The 26463-nt window shown below is 41.5% G+C and overlaps 2 protein-coding genes across 2 annotated transcripts; one reads left to right on the forward strand and one right to left on the reverse strand.

The window, feature by feature from the left end:
- Positions 1 to 400: 400 nt before the first annotated feature.
- tmc6b (transmembrane channel-like 6b) lies at positions 401 to 17990 on the forward strand. Its single transcript, XM_079336865.1, has 21 exons — positions 401 to 500; positions 3610 to 3800; positions 4423 to 4550; positions 6250 to 6417; positions 7834 to 7998; positions 8120 to 8228; positions 8325 to 8409; positions 9866 to 10123; positions 11201 to 11418; positions 11511 to 11655; positions 11824 to 11979; positions 12909 to 13090; positions 13171 to 13261; positions 13410 to 13507; positions 15208 to 15303; positions 15407 to 15482; positions 15650 to 15783; positions 15933 to 16109; positions 16849 to 16927; positions 17014 to 17100; positions 17214 to 17990. Exons 2-21 carry the CDS (start codon positions 3745 to 3747, stop codon positions 17226 to 17228), a joined length of 2523 nt encoding a protein of 840 aa, XP_079192991.1. The 5' UTR covers positions 401 to 500; positions 3610 to 3744; the 3' UTR covers positions 17229 to 17990.
- A 92-nt stretch (positions 17991 to 18082) lies between these two features.
- Positions 18083 to 25799, reverse strand: notum1b (notum, palmitoleoyl-protein carboxylesterase b). The gene is made up of 11 exons (XM_079336874.1): positions 25156 to 25799; positions 23975 to 24027; positions 23791 to 23886; positions 22192 to 22252; positions 21951 to 22009; positions 21276 to 21378; positions 20990 to 21181; positions 20796 to 20893; positions 20543 to 20690; positions 20408 to 20455; positions 18083 to 19077 (listed from the first exon to the last, which is right to left on the reverse strand). Exons 1-11 carry the CDS (start codon positions 25527 to 25529, stop codon positions 18735 to 18737), a joined length of 1575 nt encoding a protein of 524 aa, XP_079193000.1. The 5' UTR covers positions 25530 to 25799; the 3' UTR covers positions 18083 to 18734.
- Between the last annotated feature and the right edge of the window lie 664 nt (positions 25800 to 26463).

Below are 26463 nucleotides of genomic sequence, written 5' to 3' on the forward strand. Positions count from 1 at the left end.
TATAGTTCATAACCTCATCGGATAAGTAATGCGAAGTATGCTATTCTGTCGACTTAACAATTTCAAGGTCATGTAACTACTTAAAATTAGTTTGACGGAGACAAGAGAAGTTCAGACAGTCTTTTGAGAGTGCTTTCATTGTTCAAATCAAACACCGGTCACCGATTTCAATGATGAATAGGACTGAACCAAGAGAGGTAGCGTTACGGGGTAATAGAGCATTACCTTGTTGTCAAAAGAGGGTAATTGCACTGGTTGGCTTTTGCTTTCTGTCGGTATTTGTAACTCAAGATACTATTTAAAAACAAGCACTACAGGTATCGTTTGTGAACGAATGCTGTAATACTTTGTTTTGAAAAATGTAGAAACATAACACCCCTCTGAGAAATGGGTTGTTCCTCGCTGCCCGGTTGCCTCTTGCATGCTGTTTTGACTGACACAGAGGAGAAGACAAACTCAGCGCTGCAGAAACTAGACTGGTTTGACAAGTTATTGAACAGGTAAGTGGACCTCTTTTAGCTTTCTCTGTCCAATTTTTTAGGCCTTTTCCCACCTAGTTTAGCTCACCTGTCAATTGTTTTTTTTTGGGTTTTTTTGCTATCACCTCTAAAGTACAACAACGGCGGCTTTGCTGAAACTTTGTTGACAGGTTGACAAACTCACAGCTCGCCCTTTAAATACAAAATATCACAATAAACAGGGTTTTTGACAAAGAAAATAAGAAAAGGTTGTTGTTTGTCGATCTATCGGATGAACTAACTCAGCAGAAAGTCTGTTGAAGTAACAACAGACTCACAATGAATCCCTGTCGTCCACTCAGGGGTTTGTTGTTGTAACTAGTCTTTTTAAAATGCTTTCTTGTTCACCAGAAACTCCAGGAATCTGGGCATTGAAAGATGTATTTTTTTTTTACCATGTCTCTGTGGTAACTGGGGTTCACAGTTTCTGTCCCTTAGCCAACATTCAACCTATAATTTGGTACTTTTAGTTGTTGTTGAAAGAAGACAAAGAGGTTTGTAGTGTAATGGGCCCCAGGCTGCAGTTCACTCTCATTGTTTGTCTGACTGTGTTAAAGCCACTACAGTCGTTTGAATTGCTTCACATTGTCTGTCTCTATCTCCCCTGTTCGTAGCCCTTTGCTGTTCTCTGACTCCTCTGCTTGTCCTTTATTTTTTTGCTCTCACAGTATTGCACGTTTGCACCTTTGATCCGCTCCAATTTGTCTCTGTAGCCTCCTTTTTCCTGTCACTAACTTTGATGTCTGAGTCATCACATGAGAGTACTAATCTTCATGTATTTGTGTTGCTATGTTTACTTCAGCTTTGTCCCTCCCTGATCCCTCTCTGTTGGATTTTCTCTGCACTCTGGGAACTGATCATCCTGCAGTCCTGCGGATTCATTTACAGCCCACCCTTCCCCACAATCCTATACCACTGACTCTCATATCTGTTAATAACAACTCTCTGGTTCATCCACTGTGAAAAAGTTAATGCATGTACAGTATGTGTTAGCCAGTGTTTACTTTTAGACAGGTCTCTCTTCTTTGTGTCCAGATTTCTTTTCTGTTCTTAAAACTCCATTAACCCTTTTCCAATGTGTGTTTCATTCTTCTTATTTCCTGTTTTGGATGCTCTCTAAATACCATGTAACCCAACATAAACCCACGCTGAACCAATCTGTATTCTGTTTTTCCCAGGATATTTTATTTGGCGGTCTTGCAGCTTCTCTCTGACCCCCTGTCAGGCTGTTGAGTGTTCTTCTGCCCCCACAATATCCTGTTAAAGCTCGACAGTCTCCCAGGACTGCTGTGATATTAGTTCTCAAATATACACGCATTAAAAAGGACACAAAGAGTCACGACGAGGATAAACACAATGCTAAAGAACAACAAGCCCCCTCAGCCATGCAGTTGTGCAGCACTGTGAAAACGCACAAAAACTTGGATTGGACCTTTAAGAAGTGTGCGACATGATCTCAGAACCCGAAGGTAATGAGAAAAGTCTGTTTGAGGGAGGAGCAGATGTGTGCGGTAGATTGCAGTTTCAGGGCCTGCATAGAACTAGCTCAGAAGAGGGATTAAGGTTGATTCTTGTAGAGGGACATTTCTGAGCTGTTCAGTCATGCAGTCAGTGTGTTGGCTGAAATGCAGTGCTGCACCCTGCTTCATATATATGCAGCTGGTATCATATTCACCCACGAGTAGACCCACAAAGACCTCCACTCGGAGCAGAAGTCTCCGTCTTTATTGGACCTACATTTCTTACACATTGCATGTGTTTAGTCTTTTAAACAGACAGATAACGTAAGGTGTCTTTCACACACAGATACTTTTATCTGAGATGTCGGTGGTGCTGTCATCTGATGCATCTTGGTGATGTGTGTGTGTGTGTGTGTGTGTGAGAGTGCTCTGTGCATGTTATCGGTAGGAGAGCTTTTTCCCTGGAACTGAAGCTTCCAGCGTAGTGGTTTTGAAGCAACACTTCTGATTAGAGGCGTTGGGTAAGGGGGCTTAGCGGTGCCCAGGCTGAGACATGATCACGTATGCGTCTTGCTTCTGTTTTGGTCAGTGTTGCATCGTTGAGTCTTCTCGCTGGTTGATGTCAGTGAAACCAAGTAGCAGCTCTCTGCACAGGTATGCAGGGCGAAGATACTCATCAGCTTGTTGTTGATGTGCATCATCGCTAGAATTGCCTCAATTATCCCCAAAAAAATACAAAACCGAGAGCCGAAGAGGATAAACAAACTGTCCGTCTGTTCATTGTCTGATTTTATTCTCTGTGAGAATTAATGAAGGTAAACTCTCAGATCTATTTAATGGCCGACGGGGACTTCTAAAGAGCACTCTTTTTTTATGGTTGGGAAAATCCTTTTTTTTAAATCTGCAGACTGCTTCATCAAACCCTTGAATTACTCTGAAAGTGATTTAATGACTCATCTGGAACATCTGGACTTCATCTCCTTAATATTTGAGTATTTGTTTTCTAACTTTGATGGTTGTGTTTGAACCAACAGGACGTGCTGTCTCTGGCTCTTTGATGAAGCTTTACATGTGTTGTACATAAGTGATGACAGATTTCTGTACCAATGCGATGGCCTTTAAAATACAATTGAACACAAACAAACAGCAGCATGCTTCCTCCCATGGGACACTCTTTGACTGTGAACGCTGACAATGCATCATTCTGTCTCTGGGCATGAATGTTCATTTCACTGCTGACTTTTGGGCATCTGACACTGACCGCAGTCATGGTCACAAGCAGGGTAACAAAGGAGCTTATTTGAACATCGAGCACGATGACCTAATCCCTCAAAGTGTGATTTTCACCTAACATCGAGCAGAGAGGGCTGTGGACGCTGGGAGAACGCAAAGAATGAGGGTCTAGGATTTTAGTCTTCGACGTGTGGGGGGCTTTATGTCATCGGCCTAAAGTAACATGCGCCGTTGTTTCCTCATTGTTTAGTTAAAGATGCCTAGGACAAGCCGCAACACGAGTCAGATCGTTCAAATTCCAACAGAGTCTACTGGCATTTTTTTCCTCCTCATTTCTTACCTCCTCCCCTTCACATGGCCCCGCCTCAACCCCCCCTCTCCCTCCCCTCTCTCCTCAGGTAGAGGACTAAACAGCATGGTGGGAGGGGAGTGCAGGTCTGAGCTGGTGAGGGTGTGATTCCTCTGTGACGGAGGCAGACGGTCGGAGGGGGACAAGAAGAAGAAGAAGACGAAGAAGAAGAAGAAGAAGAAGAATGGCTCGTAATGTTAACTTTGAGCTGCACTACCCTCTCATGGAAGCTGGACTGGAGTAAGTGTCTCTGTAGACCCTTCTGACTCGTCTCCTCTGTCGTCTTTCTGTTCGTTTGGCTGTTTCAAGCTCAAAGTTCACTCACTCATACTGAACAGGAGGGCCGTGGAGTTATGAGCACTAAAGTGAATGGCAGGTTTGAAATCTAGTGTATTTGTGTGCGTGTGTGCGCGTGTGTGTGTGTTCCATATATCTGTCTTTGTTGTGTCAGTGTTTCCGTTTAAAACGCCCTCTCTGCTTCTTCTTCTGTCTATATGAAAGTGTGAGGGAAGTAGACTGTTTTTCCTCCCTCTTGCTCTCAGTAATAAAAACAGTCAGTCCAGTCGGCTACAAGAACAGGAAGAGGTCACACAGAAGGAAACTGGGCTGTACTATGACTAGTGACATGCACCCACGCCCCCACCAGGGGTCACAGGGTCATTGGGTCATGTCTGTCAACAATAAGTGAGACGCACCAGTCCTGCTGGCTGCCATGTTGTCTGAGTCATGTTTCTCTAATAAGAGCGTTACTGTAGCACTATGAGTGTGATGAAAGCTAGCAGTCCCTTTCTTCAGGGTTAAAACATTTCTGTCACTGGTTGGCGTGTTAACTGGTTGTTGTGTTGACGTGTTCTTCTGCCAGGAGTCCAATAGATGAAGACGGTGTTCATGACTCCTTCAATCAGCTGATCGCAGAGCAGAGTCAGAGAGGACTGTCCGACGCCATCGAGCTGCAGCAGTTGCAGAGAGAACTGGACGAGGAGGGTCAAGGTGAATTTGAATATGAACTAGTTATTATGACAATAAACTTTTTTTACTTCATAATGTAAGGCTGATTTTTTTTTTTTTTTACACGTCGGTTTTATTGAAATTATTACATAGTTATTCTTTTTTTCTGGAATTCAAATATTTTATTGAACTTTTTACAAGCAAGGTGCAAGGCATTGACATAATTCAAAATCAAAAATATAGCAACCCCTATCTTTCACAAAACATGCAGGCAGACTTTAGTACACAGATCAAGTGAACATAAACTAAAGCAGCAGGCAAAAGAGGAACAATATAAAAATAAGGAAAATCCACACATCCAAATTATTACAGAAAATGCTCCTCACAGCAGAGGAAAGTAACATCAGGAATACATCTAAAAGATGATCCTATCAGGGATGACACTGATAATTATTTGGACATGTCATCCACCCTTATGTAGTCCCAAAATCTGTCCCAGGGAGAGCCCCTCTCCAACCCTCTGTTACTGAGTCTGTTCAGCATACATTCATAAGATGCGGTTTCAGTCACTGCACTGACCCATTCTTTCACATGTGGGGCCTGTGATGTTTTCCAGTGTGTTAAAATAACTCGACAGGCTGTCATTGTGCCCACCATGATCACACAGAATTCACCCTTGGATATGTTAGGTATCTGAGATCGGTCTCCCAGTAAACACAACATTGGATTAGAAGGAATTTCTGACTTAAACCAACTGCTCAATATATGAATGACCTGAGTCCAGAAAGGTTTGACCAGAGGACACTCCCACAGACAATGCAGAAAAGTTCCTGTTTCGCTTTGACTTTTCCAGCACAAGTTATCACTCAACAGTTTCATTCTATGAAGTCTGGATGGTGTGTGATAAAATCGATGTATAACATTATACTGTGTGAGCTTACCCCGAGCCTCTCTCACATATTTACTACATTCTACCACAATTTTATTCTACTTATCACATTCAATCTGATCTTCAAGATCCTTCTGCCAGATAATCTAATCAAATGTGCAGAAAAGTTACACAGCGAGCGAAGAGTCAACGATCTTATAAAACTGTGAGGCATTGCGTTTTTCTGGCTGAAGCTTCATATAATTTACAACAACATTATCTGGAAAATCGTAGTGATTAGACATAATACAACTCCTCATCTGTAGATACTTCCAGAAATGGTCTTTACCCACCAGATTACATTTTTCCACTAGATTATTATGAAACAGAAACACGCCATCTTTAAACAAATCTTCAACAGTGTTAAAGCCTCTGGAATGCCACTGCTTCCAATACACAGTTTTGTTTTACTGATATCAGAATTACACCAGAGTGATGAATATTTCTGTCTGGTATGTGTTAGTATAAACATTTTATGCATTCTGATCCACACATCTCTTGAGTGCAGGAGAACAGGGTTTGTGATGTTAAGAAAACATCTCTAAGGGTCTGAATGGCAAACAAAGCTCACTTTCAAAATCCATCGAAGCTGTTTTAACTTCTGTTGCACTCCAGTATTCTGCTGTTTTGGCCTACATAGTTATTCTTAAACTCTTAACTTTGTGTTAATTTTGGTCATCATGAGCAATACTTACCGATCAAAAATATTGACATGCAATTTATCCATTTATTTATATTTTTAATTTAAAATGTTAATATTACCGATACTGAAACTGTTTTTATATTTCTAAAGTTTTTCTCTTTTTTTCACAGACGAAGTAGCCTACCTGTCGAGCCCCGGGCCGGAGTTTAGGGGGAGGATTCGGGGACGAAGGGATGTGGAATGGGAGGATAATGAAAGACAGGTCGACCCCCTCGTTGGTGAACGCTGGTCCTCGGCCACCTTGAGGGTCCTCAACTCCATGCCAAGTCGCACCATCGGTCAGTCCTACAAAGCGACCAGCAGTACATAGAGCTGGTGGAGCTGCTGATGCTTCTTTCCATCTCAGAGCATTTAAATATGGAGTTGTTTCATTAGGCAACTATCTTTGTCTTGGAGCGTCCTGAGTGAGGAGGACTTAATAAATTAGAAAAATGCAAAAGGGGAATTAGTAGCAAAGGAAATACTTGGATTATTGTTGGATATTTGAAGAAAGATTTTGATTTTTCGATTTTTTTAAATTGAACTGGTTGTGAAATGAAACTTCTTCCCCTGAAACTGATGGATGAAAATTCCTTTCAGCTGACTTCCTTCCTGACACAGCAGAGTCTATAAGACCTAATTGTACAGACCATAGCATAGATGTGCTGTAAGGATAAGCAGTCGGTAAATGTTTTAGTTTTATACCACCGAAAGATTTCAGCGTCCTCGTGAGTTGAGGAAACGTTTTCCTACCATGCTGTGTTTAAAACAATTCAAAGCCTAATCAAAGTTTCTTTTCCTGACATTAGAAACCATCTTTGGAGTTCTGGTTAAAAGTGCATTTTATGACAACACTTAACTATCAAAGTTTTCAGTGGCGCTCGCGTGGAGCAGTCTGTTACAGCTGAGCAGAGTTACATGGGGAAGCAGTCTGTTTGGTGCCTTCCTGTCAGTGTCTGTCGCAGGTCAGGTGCTGCAGTGTGAAGTTAAAGGAAGCTGTCTCCTTTTCTGTGACACGTGATTTATCTGCTGATTGAGCACTCAACATGGGAAGCATAAATGAGAGACTACGGTTTATCTTATCAGTACTTCCTGTCTGCAAACAGGTACAAAAAGTCATCGATGTTCTGCTGCTGTGTAATAACAGTTTGGATGTTTTTACCCGGCTTGTGTTTCTTTTTGCATTTTCATATCTTATCTATATTTCAGTAGATAACGATGTGTGTTATTTCTCTGTTTACAAGTCCATATTTCAGACATTTCTGAACATCATTAATGTAAATATGCTGAAAAACAAAGAGAGTTTGAGTCTAGACTGGCACAAATATTGCATCTTTCTTTCTGTCTTGTTCCCGCCAGTTTGGACATTTTGAGACATTTTCATTGTGACCTCAAACAGACAATTTTTCCAACATAGCTCTAAACCAGGATCATCTCCCTGGTACTGCTTCTGTTTGAAGTTGGGTTGAGCTTTATTTTACACCATTAGTGGACAATCATGCTATTTACCACTCATACATTGTTTCTGTGAAGAGTTATAATAACTTTGCGTCGGATCCTGTTGCTTCGTCATGTCACCAGGAAGGCGGGAGACTGAAGAACTATGGAAACAACATAAAAAATAATAGAAAAATAATGAAACCAAGGTCTTTAGGTTAAACACAAAGTTTGAACGTTCAGAGCCTGAGCAGTCTGCTCCTCTTCCTTCTTGTCAGGTCGCAGCAGAGGAGCCATCATCTCTCAGTACTACAACCGGACCATGCAGCTCCGCAGACGCAGACAGAGCAGGCCCGCCATCAAAGACTTCTCTCGCTCTGCCAGGCCGAGCATATGTGGCTACGGCATGGAGGCAGACAGCACAGATGCTGAGGATGCAGAGGGTGAGGCAAAAAAAAAAAAAAAAAGTGCGCTTAGAAGACAATAGAATGAATACTTTCGTGTGCTTGACAGGTTTATAATGTAAGTGATGCTGTTTGTGAGTGTTGGCTTTGTGTGTTCCAGCGAGTAAGAGGGAACGCTTGGTGAACAACCTGCAGAACCTGTCAGTGAGCGACCGAGTGAGAATGCTCAGAGCGATGCCTCTCAGTGTGAGAGAGAAGAGTGAACTCCGGTCGGTGGTCTCTCCGAGCACATTGCTTCTGTTGACATGGCTTGTTGTGTTTTTAGTCACTGTTCTGATTGTGTCTCTTCGTCTGTTCATCACCAGGACGCGGGCGTTACAAAAAGAGAAGCGCACATTCTCTGGCAGCAAAATCCCCTGCTGCAGTCGCCTCAAGTATTACATCATTATTGTGAGTCACTTAAAGAATTTCTACATTTCTCTTTTCTTACTGGTAAACGCAGAGTCATGGTACATGGTCTATCATGTATATCTATCAGATGGACTCACATGTACATACACAGTCCACGACCACAACTTCCATTTGTTAGCTGCTCTGGAGCTTTTGACTGCATCATAGATGTTTATCAGCAGATGGAGTTTGCCAGCTTTTCTTGAATTGAAGATATTATTATAACAGTTTTGTAAAACTTTTCTTACATGGTCACATCAAATATTAAGTTTTAAACATTTTAGATGATTGAATTAAACAACTGAATATTAAGCAGGTTGTCCTAGAACAACATCCCGAAGCTTTAAAGGGGACATATCTTACCCCTTTTACACGTTATCAGTCCGCTCTGGTCTAAATCAAACATCTGTTCTGTGCTTTGGTCCAAATATAACATGAATCAAGCACTGGAGGAGGTTTGTGACCCTGCTCTGAAAACCAGCTCTCTCAGAACGCTCCATTTTGGTGTGTGTCTCTTTAAATGCGATGAGACCCCTCTCTGAGTTTTCCCAGGAGACATCACTCCTCTGTAGAGACAATAAAAATGGCGGACCTGTGTGTAAGTTTTGCTCTAGGCTGGAGGTGGAGTCCATGGGAGGAGATACCAGGGGAGGGGAGGTGATTTTCTTAACAGAATCCAGCTTGTGATGTCACAAACTGAGAACATGTGAAAAGGAGCATTTTTCATTGTGTGGTAAGACCACAAACAAAGGACTGGATGGATTTATTTCACATTTTGTGTGTTGATGGACACTCGGGTTACCCAAATAAATGTTCAAAAACTCTGTAAGAGTGGATTTTGATAATATGTCCCCTTTAAATGTGCATTTGTGTCGCTGAGAGGTGAAACCCATTCAAACTCATTAAAGGTATTATTGGCATATTGACTCAGGTGAACTGAACAGGAGGGGTCATACAGTATCTTTTGTCAATAAAAAAAAAAAGCAATAAAGCAAGTCAAATCTAAGTTAGATGCAGTGGAGCTTGCTGGGTTGGGTAATATCACTTATCTCGGCTCTTTGTTCACAGCTGTTGTGACATTTTGTCTCGACAGAATCATTTCATTATTCATTGTTCCTATTTTAAGACATTGCTTTTTAAGGATTTGTCAATTAGTATACGTTTTCTCTAATGGGAAAGAGGAACACACACACATACACACACACACACACACACACACACACACAACTCATATCTCTGTGGCAGTCACTGTGCGTCGGTGGGTATTTCCTCTATGTGTTGTTATTATGCTCTTACGCTGTTGCTCAAGCATTTACTGCTCTGAGAGTGAGTCATGGATGTCAGACTCATTAAAGCTTAACACTAACAAATGCTATGACTGGAATAGGACAGGTGCATTATGGGTTGTTTTTGTAGCTCATGGATACAGTTATATTTCACCTGTTTCTTCTCCCAGGCTGTGAGGCAGAGTTGGTACAGCTGGCTGTCCTTCCTGCACTCCCTGCAGCTGTGGCAAGTAGCGCTGAAGAGAGTGAGCGGACGATTCGGCTCTGGAGTCCTCTCATACTTCCTCTTCCTCCAGACCCTCCTCTTCTTCAACCTCTTTCTGTTCCTTGTGACGGGTGCTTTCATGGTGCTGCCTCAGGCGGTGCACCCTCCAGCTCAGTCAGCAGGAAGCAGCTCCTTCTCTGGTCTGGAGCTTCTAACAGGAGGGGTGAGCTCATGCTGCTTTCACACGTACACAAAACGTAAACACAACAAAAAAACCTACAAAGACAAATCGTTCATCTTAACTTAACCCAGACGTGTTCCTGCTAACTCCAGGAGATTATGTCTCCTTCTACTTTAAAGTGTGAAATATCGAGGAAATCTGGGTGAGCTGTTTATTGGATGCACCAGGTAAAAATCAGGGACGTTTCCTATGTGCATGTAGGAGGGGGTTTATCAGTTACAGGTGCAACACGAAATTAAGCTGTGACATGATATTTTCTGCTCACCATAATTGTAGTTGTATCCAATAAAACGTAGCTTTAATGTAAAGGCAAACACTATCTTCATCGTGGTTCACTCAGCTTTGCCCGCCTTCTGGAAAATTTTTCTAACATTACAACTGCAGTGTCCTTTTAACATCCAACACGGCCTCCTGCTGAGACAACCCTCCTCCCTGCTACAGGCAAAACGACACCTGTGAAGGATGGTACAGGTGTGAATAACAACTGGCAGGTCCTGAAGTTTTCCAGAGACGGCTTTAGTGTTCCATGCTGACTTTATATTCAACATTTCACAATCACTGAGAGGCCTCAGTTCTGAGAAAACGATTGCCACATCCTGCATGAAGAGTTTCCATTTACAAAGCCATCTCCCAGACTGCACAGTCAAACTCACTCTGACGAGGCTACTATCTTATTTAAAATTCTGAGGTTCTTGTTTCTCTTTAAAGAAAGAGACTACTTATCTCTGAAGTAGATATCTTTTGTCTTTTGTGTATATATATATATATATATATATATATATATATATATATAAACAAAGTTTATCCTTATCATTGAGAAGCTAAATGTCTTAAACAGATTTAGTGAAAGGGAAATATTTATTTTTAAATAAAATCTTTCATTGCGAGACAAACTTTCAGAAAAATAAAATAATAATAATTCCAAATGCATTTTCCCTTAATGAGCTTAACTATGCTATATAATCATGTTCTATTTAAGGGTTTTGGAACAAAACATAATAAACGTAGTAATATAAATATGTAATAATAATGACATTACCTCTGTATCTCTTGTCTCAGGGCTATTTCTCAGACTCAGTGATGTACTATGGATACTACTGTAACTACACACTGCGTCGTGACAGCTGCCAGGATCATGTTGGTGTGAAGAATTTCTCCATCTTCAATGAAACCAGGCAGAGCTGTATCTCAAAGCAGCACTCTTACAACATGCCGCTCGCTTACTTCTTCACCATAGGAGTGGCTTTCTTCATCACGTGCATCATCCTCGTGTACAGGTACAAACTGTGTTCAGACATGCAGTCTTATCATCTTTATGTAAGAGACAATATTGTCTGATGAAGCATGCTGAATTTTGATTTCCCAACAGTATGTCAAAGTCGTTTGGTCAGAGCTTCCGAATTGACAAATCTCACAGTATCTTGGCCATAAAGGTCCTCTGCTCCTGGGACTTCAAGGTCATGAAGAAAACCTCAGTGAAGCTCATGTCTGAGAATATCTGCACCCAGCTCAAGGTACATGTAAACACACTTACACAGATCTGAATCTGTACGAGCACAGTGTCCTCTTTACATTCCTCTCTGACACTCTCTTTTACTTTGTTATCTCTCTGTTTCATTTTTCCTCTCTCTCATCCTTCTTTGTCCCTCAACTCATTTCTCCACTGCCTCCTCCTCTTCCAGGAGCTGCTCGCAGAGGTGAATCATAAACATGTGATTATCACTATGAGCCAGAAGCTGCGGAGACTGGCAGTTCATGGTCTGACATGGTCCATCTGCATTGCAAGCACTATTTCCTGTGTGCTTGGTATCTACTTCTTCTCTGATTTCATGCACCAGGTAAGGTGGGAGGGGTTTTATGGTTGAAGATGAGTCCATCAACTTTGTATTGGCGGACTTTAGGTTTATTGACCTTGTTATTTGTTGCCATTCATACACTGCTGGCCACCATATTACTGTCACATTGTGATTCAAGTAAATCACACAAACATCTGAATATATCTCTGTGTCCACGATTCGGCTGTGATTTTATAGCCATAAAGGGTCAATAATTTGACCTGCTGGGGACTCTTATGCAGTACAAAAACACCTTTAGGGGTCACCGGTTTTGCTGCTCAGTAGAGCAGGCGCCTCATGTACAGAGGCTTCAGTCCTCGTCACACTGGTCTCAGGTTAGACTGTTACGAGCGGCCGAGGGAAAACCAGCTGTAGCGTAACAGTGACCCTTTCCTTCCTAACTCTCATAGATGAGCCACAATCAAAGTCATTTTGCAGTCCATGATAAGTCATTCATAAACAATTCACACAAAATTAATCCAACTTCAGGGAGAGCACCAGTTCTCCCTTTAAAACTCACGCCCTTCTGTATCTATCAATACAACGCACACACGCAGCACCAGCTTCCAACCAATCAGTGGCCGGTGTGCATTATCAGTGTTTTCCCAATCATGGAGCGGGTACCTGCAGCGCAGCACAAAGACCCACAGATGCACAAACAAGATCTGCCTTTGTAGGGCACAAAACCCTACAAAGGCAGATCCAATAATAACAATACTTAAATATACATAATATGAACTCCCAGCCCTGAAGCATCCACCCACTTGTCTTGTCTCCCTGAAGCTGTTCTATCTAATAAAGGAACCCCCCCCCTTAAAAGAATCCCAGAAAAGTCATGATGGCCAGCTGTTAGATTTTAAATGAGTATGATAACTATAACGAACAACCTTTTTTTGTCCCTGCCTTTGTCTCTCTCGTTCTCTCCCAAACAGAACCTGAAACAACAAAGCTCTGGCATTAGCACCCAGGACCCTTTGCTGAAAGAGGCCAGCCTGCTGGCTCTCCCTGTTGTCGTGTCCCTCATCAACTTGTTTCTCCCCGGTGTGTTTGTCCTAGCTGCCTGGATGGAGGAATATGAGTCTCCGTCTGTACGCACATATGTCGCCATCGGCAGGTAGGAGTTCACAGAAGCCTGAGTCAGTCAGCTGAAGTTATGCTCTTGGTGGCAAACATGTTGTCTGTTGTTGTTTCTAGAAACTTAATGTTAAAAGTGAGTGTGCTGGCAGTCCTGTGCTACCATTGGCTGGGTCGCGTGGCTTCTGACCCTGGAGGCATCGGACTGAAGGTAACTGAAAAGATGAATCCACTATAGTTTATTAGGTTATTCATACGAGGGAAGGTACTTTCCTCACATCGTTGAACATAATTAATGTGACCAATTGCTCAGTGTGTTGTGTGAAGGCTGTCTCTGAACTCTTCATTGTTCTCTTTAGTGCTGGGAGAGTTTTGTTGGCCAGGAGCTTTATCGTTTCCTGCTCATGGACTTCATCTTCACGCTGTTGAACACCTTGTTCGGAGAGCTTCTTTGGAGGTAGGGCATTCATAGAAAAAGTTTTTAAGGGAAATCTTTGCATAATAAAAGATCATTGTGTTTGGTTTTCGTCAGTGAACTTATAAAAATAAGAAATATAAAATCTTAGTTCGAACCAGAGTCTGTATAAAAAGATGGGCGGCAAAAAGCCTAAATCTACCGAGCAGCCTGACTGCAGTGGAGTTCATAAGCTCTGCCTCCTTCATGTTCACAGATGTGACAAAGTTTTAAACTGTAAAATTAAAAAAACAAAAAAAAAAAACTCAAATAGTATTATCTCAAACCAGGTTTCTTTTGTTATAGTTACTTCTTAACAGGTTGAATGCAATAGTTTTTTGGAGAAGTTTAGTTTTAATTATTTAGAGAAGAGCTGATGTGATGTCACAATTCACAGCTTTGTTGACAAATGATCCTGCAGCACTTTACCAGGTTAGAAGTGTGGTGGATGAACAGAGAGAGACCTACTGAACAAAGTGATGCTCATTCTCAAACACGATAGATAGATAGATAGATAGATAGATAGATAGATAGATAGATAGATAGATAGATAGATAGATAGATAGATAGATAGATAGATACTTTATTGATCACGAAGGAAATTCAAGGCATCCAGTCGCAGTATACAAGACATTAGTTACACAGCCGCTGTCCCCCCCTATACAATAATCCCCAAACAAGATTTAGAAGCCCCTTGTGTGACTAAGAGTAAATATAATTACAGATTAAACCTGTGCAGTTAGCATTAGACTCATGTTTATATAACATAAATGTACATAACTTGTGAAGGAGAGAAAACACAAGTGCTAATTAAAAGAGACCTGTAAAGAGTTAAAGAGCCTCAGAATCAAAGTGCTGACCTTCTAGAAACTAGTGTTGTTTGTGCATGTACAGAGGTGTTTGAGGTGGAGGTGTTGCCAGAGGTGTGAGAACAGACATTAAAGAGTCAACGCAGACAGTTAGAGATGCAGATTAAAGTGCAGATTGAGTCATTGAAGTGCCCAATAAATGCAGACTAAAACAAAGGCTGGCTGGGGATTTAGGGTGTGTCCTCCAATCAGCGGCGAGCTCACCCTGTCAGCTCTCACACAAGCAGCCAGCCTGAGCACACGGTCTCTTCCTCACGTCTTGTTGTTGTTACTGGTTGGTTAAACATAAAGAAACATAAACGAGAGGTTGTGGATGTCCGTCTTTACCGTTTCTTTGACGGCGGGTCACACAGTGGCTTAGCCTCAACATTCCCCAGACGTTGTACTTTCACACACCTGGGCCGCTGTGTTCATTGATAAGCCCCTCCCACTACCAGCCAGTCCAACACGAAAGAGGATGTCATGCTTACCAAAAGACTTTACAACCTAATAAAAAACTATTGTCATGGTCACTGAACTCTACAGAACTGGGTGACTGTCTCCACCTGAACAACCTTTGAAGTTTGATTGGTGACTTTGAACGTGTGCTTCGGTTGGCTCGTCCAGCCAGATCCCTTCAAAGCACACTCTGGCTCCAAGCGCTTTCACCTGTATAATATTTCACCACCTGTCTTGGGAGAATTTTGGCTTTAGTATGGTACAACATATAGTAAGGAGATGGAGATAAGCTGTCTATATTTTTATAGCATTTAAAGGGTTAACACGTGAGTTTATGCTTCTTGTTTTTCTGTTCGTCATTTATTTAGATCTACTTTCCTCTTCTTCTCTCTGTAGGTTGTTTTCTGAGAAGGTTCTGAAGCGGAGGAGGAAACCTGTGTTTGATATTGCCAGGAATGTCCTTGACCTCATCTACGGACAGACGTTAGCCTGGTACAAAACGGCTCTTTTTAGTGTCAGCTTCAGTATTGTTTCATCAAGTAAAATGTTTGTTTTTGTTGTTGTTGGTAAAAATGAGGAGTTCTGTGTTTTCTAGGTTGGGTGTTCTGTTCACCCCTCTCCTGCCGGCAGTGCAGATTCTTAAACTCTTTCTTCTCTTCTACATAAAGAAGGTATAAAAACATTTTAATCAAAAGATTCAAAAACAATATTTATTTATAAAATAATATAAACTAATATATTACTGTCGTTCTTGAGTTAGAAAGCACGACTCCTACTTTTTTGTTCCTTTTTTCGTGTCTTGTCTTTTTCATTCTTCAAACCTTTTTTCTCTCTACAGAGCAGCGTGATGAGGAACTGTCAGGCACCGAGGAAGCCTTACAGAGTCAGCCAGATGCACACAATCTTTATCACTCTCCTCTGCTTCCCCTCCTTTCTCGGAGCCTCTGTGTGTGTCACGTACACAATGTGGAGGTACACACACACACACACACACACACACACACACACACAGAGTTGGTTTGGCATAAATTATGAGTTGTTGACCCTTGACCTCCAAGGTCCAGTTTGTTTGAAAAGTGTGAATTGCTGCAACACTAAGAACATCTGTCTTCTGTTCTCAGTATCACGCCCTCCTCATCCTGCGGTCCGTTTCGTGGTCTCAAAACGATGTTACAGGCCGGGAAGCGCTGGGTGGAGGAACTGGAAAAAGATAATCCCAACCTGTCCATGCTGGCCAGGACTTACTCCTACCTGGTGGAAAACCCTTTATTCCTGTTTGTGGGGGCAGTTATCTTTCTGTGAGTACACGCACACACACACACACACACGCACACACACACACACACACACACACACACACACACACAAACAAGCCTTTCTTATCTCTGATAAGGAGCACCAGAGATATGTATGAGCTGTATCTGTCATAAAGGCAGTATGAGCATCAAACTGTGCGATTGTTCCGATGGCTGCACTGCATAGAAAGTTAAAAATAACCAGAGTGTCTTTTCTTGACCTGCCTCACCCATCTGTGAAGCCCTGTTAGCGAACATGTGTGCACTGAAGGTGGCTTTAAACCTTCTCTTTTAACTCTGGCTTCTGTTGAAGGCTGCACTCTCAAATAGGAGGGCAGAGGACTAATGAGTTGGTGCTTCGTCATTACTGTAACGTTCTCGAGATAAGGGGAGTAACAGTCAAACTTTAAACCCTTAGCAGGAACTAAGTATGAACATATTAGAGGCTCAGAACAGCCTCTTTCACAAAGGACACAAAAATAGAAGCTAATCTTTAAATAAAATGAATGAAAAAGTTTTTGAAGCTGATTTTAAACTGAAATTCTGAACATGAGCTGATCTTGACTAAGTTAGGATTGGAGTTCAGATTAACCTTGGTAACCAGCCTAGTTAAAAGATAGCCTGCATCTTGACACTAAAAACTTGAATTTTGGCTTAACAGACCTGGCTTCTGATCAATTTCACTTCATAGACCTCCAGTTTTACTGGTCCTGATGCACTGTTTTTTTTTTTTTTTCATCAGGATAGTCATCTACTTCCACAGTCAAGTGGTGGATGGTCAGAGGAAGATCATCAGCTTACTACAGGAGCAGATAGAGAACGTAAATATACCGTCATATATCTGTTTCCCAGTCTGTCATTTCAAAGATATCTATAAAACTGGATACTTCGTCTTTTATCTCATCAGGAGGGGGAGGATAAAAAGTTTCTGATCACTCGTCTACAGTCCATCCATGAGCAAAGACGAACTCCTGCTCGGAGACACACAAGTCAGGTCGGTCTTTGCTGCTCTGGAACTTTAAAACTGCTTTTTTCAGTCTGAAACTAAAAATGAACAACCTCATCATCATCATCATCCTCCTCAAACCTCCTGTGTTTGTCTTACAGGACTCAAACTATTGAGATCTGAGCTCCTGGACATCGACGTCTGGAAAAATCTTAAAGCAGCAAGAATATAACTGGAACATCATAAGCTGCGTGTATGAACAAATCCATGTTTTATGGATTGGGCAGATTTTTAAAAAAAACATATTTTGGGTCTTCACTGGATATGACAGCCGAAGAGAGGACAGACATCGTGAGAGAGAGAGGGATGACATGCAGCGAAGGGCCATGGTTGGACTTGAACCCACGGCCGTCAAGACAAAGACTGTAGCCGCGTGCGACATAACCACTAGGCGCCTGGTGCCCTCTGCAGATTTTATAATAAGGCAGGATTTTAAAAGCTGCGGCGTTTGTGGAGAGGTCCTAAATATGGAAACATCAGGTGAGAAAGTGGACCCTCCTTTACGCTTGATGTTTGTAGAAGAAACGCCTGGACGAAAGATTTAGGAAGTTTAAATGTTGTGGAGAGTAAAACCTGAGGAGTCTAAAAGCTTACAGACTCCTCAGTCAGTCGTAGAAGCACTTTGATATCAACTGTGAACAAATAGATTTATTTTAATCATGGTAAAAAATCTGTAATCTCTCTTGTTTTTTTTTTGTTTTTTTTACTGTTTTTACCACTTTTAAAAATAATTTTATCAGAATGTATGTTGTAGGTCAATGTTGGATGTTATTGGAGTGAGTGTGAAGCTTTGATTTGGGAGTTCTCTCTGAGCTCTTAAAGGGGCAGCGACCACTTTTTCATGTTTTTTTATAAATAAATTATGTTTCATCTTTTCAGCACGTCTGTTCATTTAATCATGCTTGTAAAAGATGTGAGCACTCCAACAGCACCAAAAGAATAGTTACAAACTCAACATCCACCAAGCAAACATGTTGTTCATATCTGTATTTTTTCATCTATTAGAATACAAGAATAATTTTTTTTTTAACAAATATGCAAATGAACACTCAAAGTTATGGCAGTAACAGTGTCTTATTATAAGACCTGAATATAGGTCAGACTTTCAGTAGAAAAATAAATATATAGGATTTTTAAAGAAGCCTGATGAATGCACTGATAATCTTTGTTCTTCTAACTTTTATGTGTAATTAATATCCATTAAATTAATATTTTCCAAAATTAGAAAGCAGCAAATTTGGATGAAGCAGCAGCACCATGGATGTATTTATGAATGAGATACACAGAGTTGACAGAAAGAGAGCAGCAGAACAAACTGGTGCTTTCCCATCAAAAGGATTTAAACTAATTCCATGACAGGCTGAACTGCACCTGACACGCTGTGATCACAGACTCTTAAAAGGAGCGTATGATTGTATCTGTTTGATTTAACAGCTCGGTCACTCTGGTTTTATTGTTCTTGCCCCAAACTCAGCATTTTGGAGTTCTTCGGTCACATTTCTTGTTTGACTGTTTGGAAGCAGTGACAGTTTTTTCATCAGAGTTCTGTTTGCAGGCTCCTCTCCCCTTTTATTTATATTCAGCCTCTTATCGCTGTGGAAGTCTATGAAAAAAATAGTAACTCAGTTCCCGTCATTGAGCATGCCCAGTAGTGTCCTGGGGTCCATCCCCTGCTGCTGAGCCATCTTCTGCACGTCGAAGCCCATGTGCTTCAGGAACTGGATCGCACTCATCTCCTGTCCTGTCAGCTGGTCCCGGATCGTGGGACAGGATGGGTTACAGTGAGGCCAGGGGCAGCTGTCAATCAAATGTAGAGGGCAGCCCCTCATGGGTTGGGTCCTGACCTTTTGGTGTTGGTGGTTGCCGTGGCTACCGTTGAGATGCTTGTTGACATGGAGGCTGCGGTCCCAGCAGTGGAGCGCTCTCGGCAAAGAGGTGCCTTTCACCTGAATGTCCATCCAGTGGCTGCAGAGACGAACACACAGTGATGGAGACGGAAGAAAGACTCATTTTATTATTACAAATGAAACACGTCATTTGCATTTATTTCATATCTATGGTACTGATGCAACAATTAAAGAAAAAAAAAGGTCCAAAGACCAAAAAACAACACATTCTGTTTTAAATAATTATTTATATGGCTTTTTAATTGTATTTTTATTTTTTTACTGTAAAAAAAATACTCATGAGTCCCCTCTGGTGGCCGGACTGTGTAACCGCAACCGTTTTTAGAAGAACATACAATCATATAGTAAGCAATTTCCTGATATAAAACAGAACTATATACGCATACATATCTGTGAGGAGCTCCATATAAACAAGTCAAGAGTGTGTGGCTGCTCAGCAGTTTTTTATTATATTAAATTAGATCCTCTTTTGTATGATGTGCTTCATTTCTATATTTCTCAATAATTTGAACATTTTCATATATATATATATATATATATATATATATATTTTTTTTTAGACAGTCCTTTTTAGACAAACCTGAAGACTCTAGAATGTATTGTGTATTTCTTATATTTATGCTGATCATTGAAGATTCACCGTCACACCCATGTGCTGTGTATTGTGAGGTAAATCATCCTCCAGATCTGTGCACATTATTATCAAATGACATTGTACTGACTTTATAACACATTCTTAACATGTGTAGATGTTTATAAATGTATGTATAGTTTATGTGTACAGATAAAGCTGAGTTTAACGTTTTTTTTATTTTATTTTGGGGGCTTTTTGTGCCTTTATTCAGAGATAGGACAGAGTGAATAAAGCTAGACGCTGGGCCGAGAGAGAGTGGGGAATGACATGCAAGAAAGAAGTCACATGTCAGACCCAAAGCTACGATTATGGCCTTTGGGGCACAAGTACAAACCACTAGGCCACCATGCTCCGAGTTTAAAGATTAAAGGAATGAATTAAAAATTGACAGAGAGAATCACTCTCATGATTCTTCAACTTCATCTTTTTGTTATGATAGATAGATAGATAGATAGATAGATAGATAGATAGATAGATAGATAGATAGATAGATAGATAGATAGATAGATAGATACTTTATTGATCCCCAGGGAAATTCAAGATGTTATTGTTTTGATTGAGAGCCCCCTGGTGGTTGAATTTACATACTGTGCGTTTAACATAAAGTCGGAATTTGATTTTTGAATGTGATTATTTTACTCTATGTTTTTCTTACAGTCCTTTAAGTTGTCCACCCAGTAGTAGTGTGCGTGACTAAGATGTTGTTGGAGTTGAACCTAAAGATCAGATGTTCTTTTAACAGACGTTGACTTACGTTCTAGTGATGAGCTCATGTGAGAGACAAGCCGGAGCAAACATCGCCCTGCCGGTCAAAACACAGAATCCATCAGTCAACATTATTTTTTTTTTTTTACTTTGCAATATATTTGGTGTAAGCATTAAGTCTTACGGCACATCGCGCAGCGTGCTCCTCAGCTCCTGTCCAAGGTTCTGAATGTACCTCCACTGGCCCTCATGGACCGGCTGTCCTGTCAGGTGGACGTTGTCGACGGTCAGCTGAGCCTCATCAAACAGCCACTGCACCACGAACAGCGGGCCTTACAGAACAGAGCGTGCATCACAGGTCAGACTTAATAACGACACACCAGTCTTTATCATCTAAACCAGCTGTTTGAAGAGGCGGAGGGGGCTTGGTCACTCACTTTTCAAAGAAGGGTAGACTTTATATCCAAAGAAACACTTCCACTCTTCTCCTACGTTCGCCTGTCTGCAGCTCTCTGGCACCAAACCGCCCCAGTACCTGCACAACAGAAACACAAACACCACTTTTCAGAATCTGTGCGTCTTCATGCTGATCAACTCATCCACTTGTCCTTTCAGGGTTCTCCTCTCCTACCTGAGGCCTCTTTTTATGGCCTCAGTGGGGGCACAGCTGATGGTGTCCAGGCAGTCTGTGAATTTGTACTGCTTGTTGTCAAGAAACCATCCAGAGTCCACCAGGCCCCGGACCTGCACCCCTCTATGTCCCTGAGACTTCAGCTGCTCTGCAACATGGTCGACATTCAGCAAGACGCCTGTACCGCCCGCACTGGTGAGAGGCAGAGTGGGATAAGAGTGAACACACACACTCACACACACCCTCACAGAAACACACACACACACACACTAAGTTAAAAACTGACCTGCTTCCTGCCAGAAGCAGAACCTTGGCGTTGTTCAGACCTTTTGTCAGCAGCTCATTCACCACCTCCTTGATGATCTGAGAGCCCATGAACGCATAATCACCTGAGAGCAAAACCACCTGTGTTACCATCTATATGTGTATAATTTTAATTCATTTCTTCCTTTATTCTGCACATTTTCTGGGGCAGTATCGAGCAATGTAGCCAACAGTTAAAGCCACACCAGCAAGACGATATATGCAGAAGAATGCTTTGATAAAACGGTTTTGACAGCTACAACAAAGCAGCTGGGCGGAGATAAGGCGGGATCTCAATATCAGATGGAGAGCAACCAAAGAGGCGTGAGGCTCTCAAGTAGATTTAACATTCATCCCAACATAACGGATATCAGAGGGACTGAGTATATTGATCATTAAAAGGCCTTCCTTTTCAGTCTAACTTTTTTGTTTTTTATTCTACCTTAGTGTTTGGATTGTGGGGTGGAGGAGGGAGTTGTGTTGTTGCTGTTTGATTTATTATGATGTAAAGCACTTTGTGACGCATCTTTGTATGAAAAGTGCCATACAAATAAAGTTTGATTGATTGATTATCTCTAACTTTAAATAATGATTAATCATTATGTCTTTCTTCATATGTCCTTGTGTAGATCTTCAGGCCTACTTGATGTTGTCTTACTTTGATCTGTCTTTGGTGTGGCTCCACTCCACACGTCACTGGAGCAGTACGGGATGAACCTGCAGGAGACAGAGAGAGATGAGAGAGTTGTACTGCTTAAAGTGGACGTTACTGCCTTTGTGTGTGATGCCAAACACGTTCCTGTATATAATTCATTTCCAACAGAAAACAAGATGAAAATAAAATAGCAATACACACAAGAGTGAGGACAATAAAGGGAGGAAGAGACTGGACTTCTTACACCATGTTGGCGTTCCACCAGTGAGGGTTTTCCTCTGGCTGAGGAGACAGAATCCCTGTTCCTGTGAAATATAAGGAAAGGAAAGATGTAAGATTGACTTTATTTTCTGAACAAACTTCCTCGTCTCAGACTCAAAAAGCTTCAGTGAAGGCCACAGAAGTTTGAATCGTTCAGGCTTCTCTTTAAAAAGTGGTCAAACCTTGATGTGTTGCTGTGTGTTTCGGTGACGTTCAGGTTTTTGTTTACCGTCTGTGTTTGTTCGTTTTCCCTGCGGTCAGTAAGTCATTAACCTTTCCCGCTTTGGTCAGCAATTACATCCAGTCACTGAAGAGCTCTGTGGCTGCTGAACCGGCCACCAGAGTAAAGTATACAGAGGGAGGGGAGGGTGGTGTGGAGAGGGATCGTAAACAAACAAGGAGTTCCCTGACGGCTACAGTTCAAGAAGTAGAGTTTGACTTGTTAAGACTAAAAGCAAACTCAGCTTAAGAGGAAACACAAACAGGAATCCATGAATCTCATCCATTCAGAAGAACTTGGTTTTTTTCCTACTGAGGAAAAAGCATAACCTCAGTGAAGAGGTGCAGAAGCAGCTCAAACTTTAATACGTGTTTTTATGCAATGTGTGTAATGATTAGAGAACGTTCCCGCTCACCAAAGAGACCACGCCCCCTACTGGCAGCAGATAAGAAAACTAGTACCAACGAAAAGAGACGTTAATGTGTAATGTTTTGTACATCAAACTATTTAATAAAAAGCAGTTCTGATATATTTTACTACTGGAGAGGACAAAGTTGTATAAAAAGTGACCACAGTGAACAGTAGAGAGTGTGACGTGTTAAACTGTGGGACTGATGTCTGCTCTACTGACTTTAACCAGAAGTGGAAAACATACTCAAATATTATTCAAGAAAAAGTCAAAAGTTGCTTGTTCAAAATGTACTTTAAGTAAAAGTGACTTATTTTAACAACGGATCTCTCCTGTGTAGTGCAGAAAGGACACAAAGACTTACATCTCAAACTATGTTTTTTTTTAATTAAAGGCAACTCTTTAAAAATTAAAGTACAATAACAAAATAAAACATGTCGACAAACGACATTTAAAACCCTTAGGGACGTCATCTGAGTTGCGACCATCCCATACAATCCTTTCAAACAATACAACTATTAAAGGTGTCATAAAGTGTGGATTCTGACCACAACAACAATAGTCATTCTCCAAATAAATAAACCAAAACAGGTCAAGGTCATAAGTGTTGTGGCTTTCCCTAAATGACCCAAAGAAGACCAAAATCAGTGCACTGCATTACAACCATGAACACTAGACACTAAAATAAAGAACTCACCGTCTGACTCAGGTCCCATGGTACACATGTGTTTTGTTTTCTTGGTTTATGACACCTCTGGTCACGTCATGGGATCATCTGTCCCGTTAAAATTAGACAGACTAAAAATGTGTCAATGGCTAATTTAAAACTATAACCAGCGTTTTTTATGGTGCCGATCTCTGTTGAGAAAAATCACATCTTCTATGTTTACCTGGCTGTGATTTTAGAGCAAAGTATCCTGATAGGCAATTCTATCCAGCATGCGCATCCTTACCTGTTCTGGTTTGTGGCCACTTGGTGGAGCTCATCAGTCTCCTCATGGTCTCGTACCTGCTGTCACAGGTCTGCCTGTTAAAACAGTACCATCCACCTGCAAAACACGCAAACACACATGTTAACAGGTTACATAGAGTTATATAACTCTGCATTGTTCTATTTAAAGTAAGCTTCGCCCTCACCTTCCAAGAACAGCAGCCACCTCTTACTGCCTTTAGACTCCTTGATGTAATACCTGCGCGAGAACAACAACATATATTTGAGAGTGTTTTACACACACACACACACACACACACACACACATTAACTCAGCAGTATGCTTACCTTTATTCCTGACATAAAAGATTTGGCTCTGATCGTGCAGCTCAAAGTCTCTGCAGGAGTCTGTTTGGGGATTTTTAGTGCTCTATTATGTGTTTTTAGAAGAGGAAACTAATAGTGCTGTTGGCTGCACAGTGATCGAGGTTTAACAGCATGGGTGGCATATGGAAAATGTTTTATGCTGCAGATGGTTTAATCCTCTTCCAAATGCATCACCAGTAAATGATGTAATAGTCATTGATTTCCTTTAATTGATATCAGTATCTGTGTTTACCCACATGAAAACTTCTTTACAGAACATCAAATCAGGGTTTTCATCTGCCATCACATTTTTACACTAAACTCTGTAGTTTAAATGACTTTCAGCACTGACTTTCTCCATGAATATAAACCTATAGTTATACATTGATGTGAATATTTAAAGGACTAGTGCTGCAGAGTGATTTTCAAAATCACAAATTTATGGGCAGGTTTAGTGGTCATCTGTGACACAGCTGAAGAATCGAATCTTCTGTGAGATTACTGGCACCTACAGCATAATGATGCCCCATAATTCATCCCTTATTTAAAAAACAATTTACACTTGGATGTGAAAGATGGCCAAGTAGTTAAAGAAGATTTTTCCTTTGTTTTGTGTCGAACACTCTTTCACACTCTCTCAATCCATCTGGTAGATTTAATGCATGTCGTTGAAGAAAGTCATTCCTCTGTTTATCAACTTTCAACTTGGATATCCTGGTTTACACTGTTATTGAGAGACTTTTCAAACTCATAGACAGCAATGACACACGCATGCTCAAACAGGAGCTGTGGACATTCATTGGTCGATAGATGTCAGAGCGTGATGGTTAAACTGTCTAGCTCAGACCAGCTTCTATATTACAGTCCGCATCTGGACTTGATCCGACGACCCTCCAGACCGAAGTCCCTGCGCACTGAGCTACTGCCACTCCAAATTTAAATAAATTAAAAACAAGAGGAAAGTTCTTTTAAATGACGTACAATATTGACAATCAGGAATCACTTCAATTGTCTTTCTTACCCTGCTGCTGACCCGTCATTACAAGTGGCAGATGCATTCTTCAAAAATTGCAACTTCATCTCTTGATCCAGCTTCTGCGCAGAGCACGGATACAGAGACTGTGCCAAGTTCTTTATCTGTACCATGAAGTTGTCCATGTTACCCTCCACTGCTGTAAAGTCTAAAGGGAAGCTCTCCGCTCCTTCCGCCCGCTCCCTGTACGTTGGAGCCTGCTGTTGTTGCTGCTGCTGCTGTTGCACTTGTCGAGTTTGCGCTCGACCTCCGTGCGCTCTCTTCGCCTCCACCGGTGCGCTCATGTGGATGAAGAGCAGCAGCAGGCAGGAGCGCACAGCGGACGGAGCGGCCGAACACCTCGCCACACCGCGGCTCTGCATGTCTAGTTGTTACTAAACGACTTCTTTACTGTGTGTGAGGGATTTGGAAAAGTTCAGCATGTCTTAAAAGTCGCCAGAATTGTTAAATGTTTCTTAAACAGACGTTAAGATAGGCCTATACTCCATTGCGCTTCAAGGGATGGAGAGCAGTTTTAAAAATCACTGAGAGCGCCCAACATCATTTCAGTCCGGGCTTCGGGAACATCCAGTAAAAGCGTCATTGCACGTATATTCCCTGAATTTGGTTCAGCACAGCTTCATTGACGACCTGTTGGCTCTTGGTTCGTTTCTTCACGAGCTTCGGACGAAATGGAATTTTATTTGAAGTCCCCCCCCCCCTTCCCCGTCCCATGCCCCCGCGTGCTTCTCACTCCCGCGGGCCAATCGTTATTACAGTTGGCTGATGCTCCTCGCGGGGCGTCGGACTCACATCAAGAGCGCGCGCATGCCTGGCACGCCCCTTCTGTCGGTTCACCCCTTTGATGCTGTGTCAACGTATGGCGGCGCTGCCTTTGAAGTGTGTGTGATTGAATGTAGTGTGTGAAGCTGCAGAGGGTCACAGCATGCCGCCAGGGTCCAACACAAACGTTTACAATTAGGCTATACTCGAAGATTAATCCCTTGATAGAAACCCATAGGTGTATAAGTGATGTTGTGGGGTTTAATCTTAAATACATGAAACATTGCTGGGTTGTAGATAAGTCACTGGAAGGGGTTAAGTCGTGATCATAGACCATAAACTATGCCATGTGGAGAAACAGAGATGCAGAATAATACCTCATATTCGATAGTACAACATTTTTTTGCAATCAATTCTAAATCTAATATCACATGTGTTGTCATTAGTCTGCAAGTCATGATCACTATAGACACACTTTTAAGTAACATTTGTAAAAAAAAAAAAAAAAAAACAGTTATAAAAACAAGATTCAAC

Source organism: Symphodus melops (assembly GCF_947650265.1).
Source record: "Symphodus melops genome assembly, chromosome: 2".
Taxonomy (NCBI): domain Eukaryota; kingdom Metazoa; phylum Chordata; class Actinopteri; order Labriformes; family Labridae; genus Symphodus; species Symphodus melops.

What these genes read in the sequence shown, in the direction of transcription:
- tmc6b (XM_079336865.1), top strand. Translation starts at nt 3,745, where the DNA reads ATGGCTCGTAATGTTAACTTTGAGCTGCACTACCCTCTCATGGAAGCT. An exon ending in TGGAGCTTCTAACAGGAGGG is followed by an intron (nt 10,124 to 11,200) that starts GTGAGCTCATGC and finishes CTCTTGTCTCAG; the next exon opens with GGCTATTTCTCAGACTCAGT. An exon ending in ATATCTGCACCCAGCTCAAG is followed by an intron (nt 11,656 to 11,823) that starts GTACATGTAAAC and finishes CTCCTCTTCCAG; the next exon opens with GAGCTGCTCGCAGAGGTGAA.
- notum1b (XM_079336874.1), bottom strand. Translation starts at nt 25,529, where the DNA reads ATGCAGAGCCGCGGTGTGGCGAGGTGTTCGGCCGCTCCGTCCGCTGTG. An exon ending in GTGGCTGCTGTTCTTGGAAG is followed by an intron (nt 23,887 to 23,974) that starts GTGAGGGCGAAG and finishes CGTGTTTTGCAG; the next exon opens with GTGGATGGTACTGTTTTAAC. An exon ending in AGCACGCTGCGCGATGTGCC is followed by an intron (nt 20,456 to 20,542) that starts GTAAGACTTAAT and finishes TTTGACCGGCAG; the next exon opens with GGCGATGTTTGCTCCGGCTT.